Source organism: Lepisma saccharinum, chromosome 17 (assembly GCF_977018435.1).
Source record: "Lepisma saccharinum chromosome 17, izLepSacc3.1, whole genome shotgun sequence".
Classification (NCBI taxonomy): Eukaryota; Metazoa; Arthropoda; class Insecta; order Zygentoma; family Lepismatidae; genus Lepisma; species Lepisma saccharinum.
The window spans coordinates 56,765,857-56,779,982 of NC_139245.1; the positions used below are offsets into that span (position 1 = coordinate 56,765,857).

Below are 14,126 nucleotides of genomic sequence, written 5' to 3' on the forward strand. Positions count from 1 at the left end.
CTATTTGCAGGGTACCCGAGTGGAAACATGAGGAACACGCTTCTCAGAAGAGGTTCTAACCAGGGACAGAAACCGCTGCCCCCGATTCGTAGGACTTCCTCTATTTCCAATCCCAATGCAACAACCATGGCTTCAATTCGTCAGGCGCAGCAGTTGGCCATGCAAGCAATGCAGCAAGTAACGTCAAATTCAGGAGCAACTGCTCTGACCCAAACCTCCACCACTGCCCAAGCTCCAGTCTCCCAGGCAAATTCCGATACGTCGTCGGTCCACAGTAGCAATACAAGCACTCCACGCGGTAGCATGGAGAGCCTCCCTCCTCCACCGCCATTTTTGTTAGATAATTTGCAAGACGCAAACGTTGAAGCCCCGACGAGTAAAGTTATTGATGCGCAGAAAGGCGATCATATCGTAAAGAAGCGAAGCATCAGCGTTGCAGATACCGTTCGAACTCTTACTCAATTAAACCACCAACCGGCAAGTCCCAACATGGTACGCCGCACCCATTCTCTTCGTATTGGAGAAACAAACATAATGAGGTCTCAGAGTGCGGAACGTAAACCGTCACGTGGGGAGGTTTGCGAAGAGTCCTTGGCTACCAGTCGAGCAAGTCTCATTCAGGCTCTGAGTGCTAAGTTGGGCCACCAGCCCGGGTCTCCGGGTAAACACGGATCTGCCACTTTGAGCCCCAAGCACACGAGAAGACATTCGGAGGAATTCTTCAGACAAAGCCCGTTGCAGCACCTGAAGTCAGCCCAGAAAACATTCCAGCAACAGCCAGCCGTGACGCACGTAACGGATCAGAACTTTCGGCAAACAATACATTTTCAGACACTTCAACATGGCCGCCGAGCATCAGAACAAACTGAAGAGTCTTGGTACAGCACATCTCCTCAGCATCAAACACTTCTTCAGACCTTGAATGCCAAGTTCTCCCAAAAACAAGTCGACAGTGAAGGGGGCAGAGGATCCAAACAGGGTTCGCCTAAACTTCGCCACGGACTTGCTCCAAAGCAGAGCTTCTTGGACTCACTCAATGCTAAGCTCGCCCAGCAACAGCAGTCGCAAGGTGGCCAAAGGACTGATGCCTGCAACACGGCAATGAAAGTCCGCCAATGGATTGCCAGTCGTACCATAGCAGATCCCGCCGTGTGTCACGAATCTCTCATGGACCAAATAAAACGTGGGACGTCACTCCGAAAAACAAGGGCTGTAAATGACCGGTCAGCACCACGAATACACTGACTAAGTGTTTGCTATTTTGTGGCCAAGTACGAGCGTCTTGGTGCACGTGAAACCCTTAGTGAACCCAGCAGCCCTCGAGTAATGCGCAAGTTTGACGCATACCCTTTCTGGAGTTTACCGTCAAGTCCTAGTGTGCTAAGAAGATTAGCCGTAGGTTTCACAGATTCTGTGTAACACCAGAATGTGTTGCACACAGATTAAATCATTTGTGCTTCATACGAGAACAAGAAATACATTGCGTGCGTGTTTGGAAATTAGTGAGTTACGGGAAACTGCAAAAAAAAATACATAAAGGGGAGACATAAGAGTAGAAACAACCTTATAGATATGTAACTGTGTACTGCAAATATGGTACACACTGATAAAATGTACGTAGTTCTGTTTTGCATTGAATTTCTTGCCAGAGATTGTTCGAAGACATTTGTGTCAGCATTTAAGAACATGTGTATTAATAGTAACAAAATAACACACACACACACACACACAGACACACAATTCAATAAGATACATTCATGTGATACAGTGTACTAAATATTTAATCACATGCTATTTGCAGTGTGTTGTATATTTTGTTTTGTGAAAACTGAATTTCTGTTTGTACATAGCAAAGTATAATATTATTTCTGTATATTTATCTATTATTATAAGACATGTATGTCATGTACATGTATGTTCATTCTTTTTTCTGAAGCAATGTATATGTTTTAGCCTTGTGTTTGATTATCTGCAGACAATGGTTTAGTAGTATAATTTGTGTTGTAAAGTATTTTCCTTTAGAATTACATGTAATGTTTATTAGATACAGTAAGTATTGTACAACTTGTGCATTTGCCTTTGTTATTAGTTATAGTAACAATAAAGCCTAAGTTGATGTGCTTTATAGTGAAGTGATAAATATACTAAACATAAAGTATATCTTGTAAAAATCAGACGAGCGCAAAATGAGAGACATTTGTATCTAATTTTTTCAGTCTAAATATGTTGTTGTTTTTTTATGCAAGAAGCATAACATTTTATTTGATAGTATATCATGAAGAACGAATGGTATAAAAACTGGGAGAAAGTAATTTATTTGAAAAATTTAAACAGATTGAGAAAAGTTGTGAAGATTTATTTAATTTCTCCAGAATAAAACAGAGGAAGTGAAAGGTGATAATACATTATTTTCAGTACATGTAAAAGAATAAGTCAATTAATATTATAGATGGTAATTTATTGTTATTGTATGTGTAAAACATATGTACGTAGATCTTTTTGTTCAACACAGAAATCAATAAATGTAACAAGCTTTATTTACAATTAAGAAACCATTTATTTTCTTCACAAAGTTCTTCAAAATGTCATCAGTCATTTTTTTTCACATTTTGCATACAGACTTGTCTCCTGTATAAAGAATAAGGAAGTAAAGAAAACTTTTGGTTGTCATGGTTCTAATGAAGTTCAAATGAAATCCCAGAGCTTGCACAAAGAGGCAAAAAGGCATTTGAAGTGAAACCAGAGTGTACAAACAGGCAATTAAGTTTTCTTAGACATGAATAAAAATAATTGTAATTGTAACTTTAGTGGCTTGATTTTTGAACCTGTAACTTCAGCAAAATATATTTTCAATAAAACTTTTGAAACATGATTGGAACTAAGTTGGGCTAACAAATGAACCTGTTCTTACTGAAAAATTTTCTTATGGGAGTGTGAAACAGTAACTGTCTTCCTCATGAACCATGGAATCGAAACATCGTTTGACACACTTTATCCAAATAACGTTTTTGATACATACATACAATTATACTACATAAGCATTTGCATGGTGGGAAAAAATATCTCTAGCAAAGAAGCTAATGTTCGTATATAACATGCAAAGTTTCAAAACTGCGGAGACAATCCAAAGGGCATGGAAAGGCAATATAGTGTTTGCTAGCTCTGCTCATATCCATGCTATCCCACGTAACTAAAAGTGGTTGGGCCAACCATACTGAAAATGGTTGGCCAAATGTAAGAACATAGCATTGGGCAATGGTAATTTTGGCAGTGGTTCCAACATTGGCCCATCATGTCATTTTTACGTTGGGCCAACATACTGATAACCAAAGTATAGATAGGTTTGTGTTCTGATATATATATATATATATATATATAAAATTTATTGTAAGGCCAAATACAAACTATAGTAAAAATTATTTGTGTAAAAGAAGAAAATACACAGCACTTTCTCATTCATATGGTATCATTGTACCTTCAAGTGGGGATGCAAATGACTTTCTAGAGTTTACTTAGTTTTCCACCTTTCATAGAATTTGTCTGCACATAACATTGTTTATTTTACCACCTTCACAAGAATACCTGCAAGAACGTTCTTTTTCTGATATAGCTAAACAAAAAATAATAAGCAATTCCCAGCTCAGTGATATATTCCATCCATGGCAGCTGATATTCAAAAAGAAACACTGTTACATGTCATTTATTTTACACTGGAATTTACAACATACTCTTGAAAGTTGGCTTAACAGGATAAATTAGTTTTTAAATCTGATTTTCACTTACTTTTCCATGGTTGAGCAAACATTGGCAACAACCGTTGGCCCAACATAATACCAACTTGAATTTGTCAACCAACATAAACCCATGCATGGCTTGGGGAGGACAGTAATAAACTACAGTCTACTGACAAAGTTGAAAGTAATGCAAGTCTCATATTCCTGTTATTTGTACAACCACTTTTCTGTTATATGTTATCGGTTATTGCTTTTGAAAAATATACACCTTTTTTTCTACCAGCAACCAAACACAGTACATTCTTACTCTTAATAGACCTCATAAAATGCTTTTGTTTAAATGTAAAATATGTATTGGTTCTAGTTTGAAAATGATTTCATACATGAGTAATTTTAATAATCTACCTGGCGAAGGGCTTTATGTTTAACTAAAATTTTGTATAAAACAGAGGAAAGTTGCAGATGTAAGGTGATAATGCTCACTGCTTAGTGGGGCACAGCAGAAGCAAGCCAGTTGCAAAAGAACAGGTTATCCGTCTGGAGATTCCTTACAACAATATTCTTAAAGCTTGCCTACACTGGAGTATCCTCTTCACTGAAAACAAATCTGTAAAATCAGTTTCATGCAGCTGAAAATTCAGAATCTTTTGTGCCTCAGTGATCATGAATTTGAACCTTGACAATCAGAAGTTTTTGTATGTCCAAAAAATACAAATTTCTCACAATATATGTTACATTTTAATTTGTTGATCATGTTTGCAAAATGGTCCTCTTGAGAATCTATTAATTAGCCACTAATAACATATTCAAAGGATGATAGAATTTCTGCCTTTTAACTATTGTTCAATGCAAGAAGGAAGAAAGGTTTTCCTTTCCAACTTAGTTTGCAGTTAAATATTTTTTTAAAGAACGTATTGTAGATGCCTAGGAGCTGTTTTTGAATTTTATGGGATGTTGCTATTAAATTGATTCTCAACAACAAAAAAATCAATCAATGTACAGAATAATGCTATGTTCAACAGATTGTAGAGATTGCATGTGTATCTGTACAGATAGAGGCACTCAGTGACTGGTTATTTCCTGCCATTTTGATTGCGTGGGAGTGTGATTGTGTGTTTGTAAGACTTTATGGGTGACTGTGTCGGAGACCGAAGGAAGAGTGTAATAGAGCTACTAGGTAGCTAAAAAGTACTGTGAAACACATCAATATCAGAAATGTATATGCTTAACATATGTGTGCCACTAGTTTGTATGGTTGTATGTGTGTGAATGCACATGAGTATATGAATATATGCTTTGTTTATGTAAATACACATATCCTTTCAAACCAACAGTACTGTATATTTAGCATGGTTCTTGAATTAGCGAAAAAATCCATCGTCATTACTTTATAAATCTTATTTTAACCTTTACTTATACGAGGGATAGTGGGGAAAATTTTTCTTTCCCTATTCTGCCATCTGCAGAGAGTTATATTCTGGAGAAAGAACATTGACATGAGCAGACAGAGGCATCATTACACTATTTTCCCCACATAGTCCCCAGCAACATTCAGGCACTTGTCGTACTTCTTCACAAGTATCAAGAGAGTGCCTCCTCGATGGCGCAGTGGTAGCGTCGTCGCCTTGCAATCAAGGGGTCCCGGGTTCGATACCCGGTGGAGGTACATAGTGGTTCGGATCCCACTTTAAACTGTAGGTCCAGTCCCGATTAACCTTACTGTGCATAAAGTGGACTTAAAACACCAAATCAACATCAACAACAAGTATCAAGAAACCCTGTTCGTAAAACTGAGTGTACTGCTTCCACTTCTGTTGTTGTGGTGAAACACTTCCCTCGCAGTGCCTTCTTCAGAACAGGGAGAAAGTGGAAGTCACGTCTGATGTCCTCTCTAGTGGCTGTGGGCAGCGGCCCGGGTCTTGCATTATCCATCACACTTCTGGTGGCCGTCTCAAAATTGCTGACACCATCGCCGCACCATTTCCTTTGACATTACATGAGGCCCATACACTTCCATCAGCTGGTTATAAATTTCTGTCCTGGAAGTCCCACGTGCCCGTTTGTAGCAAACAACAGCTTGCACTTCTTCCGTTGTCCACGATTGCAACTCACCTCTGTTCTCCATATCAGCCAGGCACACACTTCTCAACTCTTCCTGTCTTTAACACAGCAGTACTCTGGCACCCTCTGCAAGGAAAAGGTCATGTGGCACACAACAAAAGAAGGATGATGTCCATATAACTACAGCATATTGACTTTGACTTAATTCCTGTTGTTCCCTGTGGAACATAGGGCATCAACAAAGCATCTTCACCTGGTTCTACTGATGGCAATTCTCTTCACTGCATTCCAGCTCTTTCCTTCCTCCACGGCCTCAGCGTTAACAGACCTTCGCCACGTCTGTCTAGGCCTCCCTCTTTTCCTTCTTCCCTGCAGGTTCCAGTCTCTCTCGACAGCCTCATTTTCCATCCTCAACGTATGCTATCCAATTCCATTTTCGCCATTTGATTTGCATGGACACCTCAGGTTTCTCCAAAGTTCTTGGTTTCGACTCACTTCTGGCCAAAAGATATTCAAAATTTTTCTCAGGCAGGGATTGATGAAGGTCTGTAGTTTAGAGGCGATCGTTTTTGTTACTTTCCATGTCTCAGACCCATATAACAGCACATTACTTTGAAAAATACGAAGTTTGGTCTTCATAGACATCATCTTCTGTTTCCATACTGGATAGAGCCTCATGAAGGTGCCGTTTGCTTTTTGGATACGTTGAGAAACATCCTGTGCTGCCCCTTCCGTTGTTTGCCACCACACTACCCAGGTAAATAAAGCTCTATCCACATCTTCAATAATCTCTTCACCGATACTAAACAGGTCTGTTTTTGTGGAATTAATCCTCAGCGCTTTGGTGTTCTTGGAGTTAATCAGAAGTCCTACTTTCTTTGCATTTTCTATCAAATCTGGTAGTTTTGGCAAGTAACAACATATTTACCAACCCAATATCTCCACGCTTTCTGAAAGTATACATGTGGGAAACTTTTTTTCCAACTATCCCTCGTACCTTTGTCAGTACCTCATTTATACCATTCCTTCTGTGCTAATTGTATTGTTAATTGACAATAGAAATTCAGGGTTCTGAATATGATATCAGTGATCAGAAAGACAATCTTCTTATTTGTAGTTATATGTCATGCTTTTTTTAATAAAAAAGAGAAGAAAATGACAATTAGTTAGAAGAGTTATGTAGTTTTTGGTAAACAACAGTTAGTAATTTAATTTCATGGTGCAGTTGCACTGATGAAATGTACCCATTGTTTGAATTTGGGTAATCCTGTGTTCAGTCTTGAATGGATCAACGCTTCAAGGCACGATCCTTGCAGGAGATTAGTCAATACGTTTCCGGAAGATGCCTTCAACAAAATGGTTGCATTAGATTTTCTGTTATTGTAACCATTCAACTTAAGTAAACGACTGAGACCTAAATTTTCATAACCACGCTTGAAGAAACATTCTTAAATTGCAGTGCTTTGTATTTACAGTATTTGTGTATATAATCTATAAAAAATAATCTTTCTCTTAGTTTATAGCTCTCAGATTGGAAGGAAGAGAAGTGTTCATGTATAATGAAAATTAATCAATAAACAATAGTGTTTTGGATGTACATGTTGTTATTTCTAAGAAGTTCCCAATTTATTTGTGATGATCAGGGAATGGATGTGTGTGTAAATACATACAGAGTTATGTATGAAGCTGAAATCAGTTATATTTTGTAATATCTTTTCACATCGTGGCACGTAGACTCTGCGAGAGTGCCCCCCCCCCACTTCCCTTGTTTATATCTCTGGATTATTTCCCTTCTTTAATCTTTTCTAATCTCTCCATCCACACTTCTCCCTGGGTGCCTAGCGAGCAATTATAATAACGCCGGAATTACGAAAGGGGGGTTTCACATAACATTTATATTTTTAGTCCCTAGGTTCTTTAAGAAGTACAGAAAATGAATAAATATCTGGTTTAAAATATACAGTACTGTAGTTCTTGAAGTTAATTCTTAAATCAGAACATTTCTTGTAGGATTACATGGGTGTATTATAAGTTGTCTTATATGCATATTTACGTAGCGTTTCCATATGTGCATTGACCAAATCAACATATAACTAAATCAATAAGATGCGTACCTACGGCTTACACCATTGGCACTTCCTTTACCACAGAGTACATCTGTGGGCCTACCTTCACCTTAACGATATTCCGTTATTTTGTTTGAATTTCCTTACGCCTTTACTTGTTTTCTTTTTTGGGCATCAATTTTCTATGCGGAAATATCTACATAATCAAAGCTCTTCTAGAGGGGACTTTGGGACAGAAACAGGGGTTGGCTTACACTTATTATCAGTCTAGCCACCAAAAGTGGACTAAACTGGAGGAAAGGATTCCTCCTCATCGTGAAGGTGGGAAAGAACTGGTTTTTTGTTAAGCCCAACTGGCCTTTTTTATAGTCAGGGTTGGAGTCCGTGGACGTTCACCCCATTCACAGCAACGGTCTTTTGAAAGAGAACTCTCCCAACTGGGAAGCTAAGAACAGGTGAATCTAATATCCAGTGAAAAACGCAAGCACATATTCTTACAAGCCATAACATACAAAAGTACACACATGGAAACATTTCAAATGACCCTACACCTTGTAGCTGGCCAGCAATTAATACAATACCACAAACCAGTATTGGTCAATTCGACCATTACAAAATTCAGTTTTTATTTTCCATATTTATACATATATTAGGTTTTGGATCATATTTTACATATTATTTCCATATTTCAGAACATTTCTCAACATATACTCCATATTTGTGCAATAACTAAGATTTGGCTGAATTTCTTGCGAAAAACTGACAACGTCCGAAGGGACGATAAACAAACGAAAGTTTACAACCTTTTTCTCCCCTCCAATTCTGTTAATAACAAGTTTTCTGTCATCCGAACAATAATGTTTCTTTTTACACCTCCTGTTTGTTTTTGCTATTGTAAAACACTTGAAATTCCTGTTTATTTACAATTGTTGTCAACAATAGAGAACGAGGGCTCACAGGGCTGCCGTTACCAAACTCGAGGCCCTGTGCAAACTATACTAGCGAGGCCCTAATATTATGAAAATTAAAAATATGTACATCTTCAATCCCTCATAAAATTCTGCACTGCAACCAACATAATTATTTTGGCAATGTTGGAACAGAGTCCCAAAGTCGAGAAGCCCATTGCTAACTCCACCCTCATTACTAGTTGCGTGCACATGTGCAGGATTCGTTTCTCTTCAAGACAGTCACAGTGTATTTTATGTAGCTCATGTAGTGTCTTGTATTATTAAAAAGTTAAATTTTTACAGTTTTAAGTCCATATTTAACTGTATTTTGGTGAAAATAATTAAATATATATTTACACATTTAGCACATTTTCACTACATATAAATCCATTCCCTGATGATGACTTTGAAAGGAGCTCTGTAGCAGCAGCAGTGCAAGTTGTGGGATATCAAATAAAAGTGAACTTATCTGTAAGCTGAGAATAGCAATCAATGCTTTAAATACTCTTTTTACAAATTTTGCCAATTTGTTTTCTCTTCACAATATTCACCATTTAATTTGAAATTAAACTTTTTGTTTTTCTTATCTCAAGAGTGATGACTGTGTTTGTGAATGTATAATTATATAAGAGGTAAATATAAGGATTTCTTAGTTCAGAGTGGTTAGCGCAGCAGAGGTCCTGGGTTCAAATCCTACTCGTGGGTATTCTTTGCGAGTGTTCCTTCATCATATCATCACTCAAAAAAATTAAACAAGATAAACCAAATCAATCAATTCTACAAGGGTCGTTCAAGGTTGACCGGGATTTTCGTACGTAAAAAATCGATGAATAGCCGGATCATGATGAAACGTGCGGGTGACGTAATGTATTCCTTCGCGAGTAACTAGCGCCCGGCATGACGTATTTCGCGCATGCGCAGCAGTTGCAGCAAACATGGCGGCAAGCAGTGTGTCTGTGGCTGTGGAGCAGCGGTGTGTAATCAAATTTCTCATGAAGAAGAAAGTGAAACCAGCTGAGATTTTCAGACGATTGCAAGCACAGTATGGTGAACAAACGATGTCGCGGACAAGAGTGTACGAATGGTGTGAGCAGTTTCGCGAAGGACGGGAGCTGGTGACAAATGAAGCACATGGACACATTCGCCCGACTGCAGTCACACCAGTGAATATCGCACCTGTTGAGCAAATAATTCTTGAGAACCGGCGAGTAACAGTGCGGGATATTGCTGCCGAGGTGAATATCAGTCTCGGGATTGTTGAGACAATCATTCACGACCACTTACGCTTCCGCAAAATCTGTGCAAGGTGGGTTCCCCGCCAGCTGACATTCGATCAGAAGTGGACACGCAGGACGGTCTGTGAACAGCTTCTGAATCGGTTTTGAGCAGAAGGTGATGAATTGTTGCAATCCATCATCACGTGTGATGAAACATGGTTGCTCAATTCAACCCCAGAGACCAAAAGACGCAGCATGGAGTGGCTGGATAAAGGTTCCCCGCCCCCCAAGAAAAGCAAAATGCAGCCATCCGCTGGAAAGATCATGGCAAGTGTCTTCTGGGACATGAAGGGCATTATCCATGTGGATTTTCTGGACAAAGGGAGCACGATTAATACCCAGTATTACTCCACATTGTTGAGTGGTGCTGTACGAAAGTCCATTCGCAAGAAAAGACCTGGTATGTTGTCTGGAAATGTCATTCTTCTCCATGACAATGCCCGCCCTCACACGGCCAATGTGACAACAACAACTCTGGCCGACATGTATTTAGGAGTGAGAGAGGAGCTGTTTTCACTTTTAACATCTTCAATTTGGTAGCTTTACTTCGACTATTATTATTTAGATTTTCACTAATTCTCCTTATTAAGATTCCAGTTCGGAGTCTTATGAATCTTTGAACTACACTAGGAGGGGTGTGAGGAAGTTCACGAACACTTAAAAAAACTTTCGACTTCGAACGAAAACTTTCAAATACATCCTGAAGGAAATGGGGGGTCACTTTCTTTGCATCTGTAAAAAATGAATCAGTAGGTTGTGCCCACAGGAGGGTTTGTGGAAGCTGGTTGCGTCCATCTAAATTTCTTTGGGTATGTATCATTAGTGTTGTTTACGAGATTAGACACAAGAAGAGATGGAATTTTCATGAGATGAGGCAGACCAAAGTGTCGTCTCTGGGCAACACTATCTACTATTTGAGGTGCACAATGTTCAGCTATTAAGTATTAAACTTTAAATTGCCACGTGGATTCTAGTTGGGGGTTATACTTGGTAGGGGAAGTTTCCAACTCAAGTAAGGTTTCATTTATTGAATTATTGTTTTAAGTCCACTTTATGCACAGAAAGGCTAATCGGAACTGGGCCTATAGTTTAAAGTGGGATTCGAACCATTATGTTTCTCCACCGGGTATTGAACCCGGGACCCAACTTTAGTAAGGGAATTAAGCACTAGGTTAGGAGATATCCAAGTCTTGAGTATCACTATTAAGCTTAGTTTGATGTGGAGATTGAGAATTAAATTGTTTGGAGGAGGTTATATTCAGCTCTTCAATACCAATACTAATTATAATTTCATTTAATATAATTCATCTTGTGTAATAATACGTACCTCTCTTAGGAGATATCCAAGTCTTGAGTATCACTATTAAGCTTAGTTTGATGTGGAGATTGAGAATTAAATTGTTTGGAGGAGGTTATATTCAGCTCTTCAATACCAATACTAATTATAATTTCATTTAATATAATTCATCTTGTGTAATAATACGTACCTCTCTTTTTAATTTAGTGAACCTAAAATTCATATGGAAATTTTAGTGGGGGACTGGATATTAATTGGGGGGAGGGGGATATGCAGCTCTGATCTTACATGGCCAATTGACTTCAGTAATGTAGCAGGGTCGAACATTAAACTTTGGCGGGGGAAAAAATTAGCGATTTGGTATAAAATTTATATACTGATTCGCTATTTTCCTAAAAGTGCCAGTGGTACTCTTTTAAATATCTTACCACGGACCCTATTAAGATGTTCTGTTCTTGCGGACCACTATCCCAACCAAAACTGAACTCTGTATATACTCGTGAGAATCTTTATTATAAATTACAATATTCATTTTTTTTATTCTATTAATTGTAACCCATTTGAAGTGTATGGAGCCTGATGTGTAATGAGATTACTGGTATCGCAATACACTAACAAGTCTTGTTATGTGTGTTCGGTTCAGTTATATATTATCACTCACTGTTTCCTTTTTTTCGTCGCAGATCACATGTCTCAACACCTCACTCTGAAGGTATTATAAACGGCAACAACCCAACAATACAGAAATACAAGAAAAAAGGAGCGAAAAGAACAAAACAGATCAGTCTTTACACATTTCTTTTTGCATGGGGGTAAAGGCTCATCTGGATTTTGTCTGCCGATGACATCACACCCACGCCAGTCGTGAGAAGAGGCATGTCTGACCCCAGCCTTTCCTTCTAGTAATCTTGGATCACACCCCATAGTTTGAGAAACTATGCATTAGGGACATGAAACTTACACTGGGTGTTAACTATGTCTACGTAGATATTTCTTTGATTTATGCACAGACAGGCTAATTGGGACTGGATCTGAAGTTTACTATATGCCTTCAGGTATCAAACCCTAGATTTCTTTATTTCAAAGCAACGATATTATCACTATGCCATCGGAGAGGCCTGGGGGATATTCTAAGGAGTATATAGCATATGCACAGAAATATGAAACTTTTGTGGAGCAGGTACTCTTGATTTGCATGAATAGAAAGGCTGAACACCTACTCCCTCATGAATACCTGCTCCAATGTTGAACATATGGTCATTTTTTTATTGCATAAGAAGAGATTACCTTACTCAAAATAGAGCAAGTCCCAATGCACATGTACACACACGCACACATGCACACAAGTAAGTATGTGTGTAGAGCTGGGGAGTGGCATTGCTTTTTTTTGTACTTGCATTGGTCTAATACATTACCAAAGTTACATGAGTTGTTGTGACTGTACTTTGTTACTATGATTTACTTGACTAGAATTACCTTAACTTTAGAACTATAGTATTTATAAGCACAACTTGCTTTTTTTTTTGTGTTGTTTAAACCTTGAACTACAGACAAAAGTTACAACTTGTGTAAACAGTTAACCGTTCTTATTTTATGACAAATTAACTGTAACATGCTACTTTTAGAAGCAAAGTGATGGTAGCTGAAACATGTTACTTTTTTGAGTAACTTAGCCAAGTCTGTATATATGTATGTCACCAGGTCAGATACTGTGCAAGGGCAGATTTTATTCATATACAGTGCAGTATACACTCATTATATGTACGTATGCTATTAATACACTGCCTTCCAAAAGTTAAGCATGCAATGCAAATTTTCGGAAGCGTATTGGAATTTGAGTGGCTGAAAATCGCTGAGGATGTAGATGTCAGATTTATTTGTGTAGCTTCATTTTTGTAAGTAGAGAGTAAATCATCTGTACCTAGGTGCTTAATCTGTGCTCTTGAAATAGTATAAAAGTGAGGATTTCGTGCAAGAATCATCACACTTTCGTTGAAGGGTTTGAGGTGCATTTAAAAGCTGACACGAAGTGTTTATAACTTTTGTAGGATTGTTTTTGAAAATATTCGTGTTTTTATGGCTGAAAGGAGGAATGACAGATAGTGAGCACTGGCGTGCTGTCGGATGCATTGAAGCAGGACAGTCAATCAAAGATGTCACAATTTTCTTTGGCGATGATCATTCGGTAATTTCTCAATTATGGAAAAAATTCCAAACAAGTCAAAAAGTTGTCCGGAGACCTGTGCCTGGTCATCCAAGGGTTACCGCACCCTCTGATGATCGATATATTGCTATATTAGCCAAGCGGAATCGATGAGCGACCTCCACAACTGTTACACCCATGGTTGCAGCGACACTTGTAAAGACAATATCTGCCAGTACTGTGCGCCGAAGGCTCCACATGAAGGGATTGTACGCCCGAGTACCACGTGTTTGTGTTGCACTAACCGTCCAAGCCAGAGGGGCAAGTTAAAGTGGTGTCGTCAACATGTCAATTGGTGCAACGTCCTGTTCACGGACGAGTCCAGATTTGCCCTGGAATCAGATAAGTGTGTAAGGGTCTGAAGAGAATGAGGCACACACAATCAGGCCAAGAACATCATCGAACATCATGCATTCAGAGGTGACAGCGTCATGGTGTGGGCTGGAATTTCAATGATATATTGCACCGAGCTGCACATCTATAAAGGTGGTTCTGTGATGGCTGCACGGTATTGGGATGAAGTCCTAGACCCCATTGT

The 14,126-nt window shown here is 38.6% G+C and overlaps 1 protein-coding gene across 4 annotated transcripts in view; it reads left to right on the forward strand.

Annotated features, from left to right (window-relative positions):
* Positions 1-7,343, forward strand: part of mim (missing-in-metastasis) — a 438,609-nt gene extending 431,266 nt beyond the window's left edge. For all 4 annotated transcript variants that reach the window (XM_083139464.1, XM_083139467.1, XM_083139465.1 and 1 more), the window contains one exon: positions 11-7,343. In XM_083139464.1, the coding sequence (XP_082995590.1) occupies positions 11-1,245 (1,235 nt within the window). In that variant the 3' untranslated portion in view covers positions 1,246-7,343. The remainder of the gene's footprint in view (positions 1-10) is intronic.
* Positions 7,344-14,126: the final 6,783 nt, after the last annotated feature.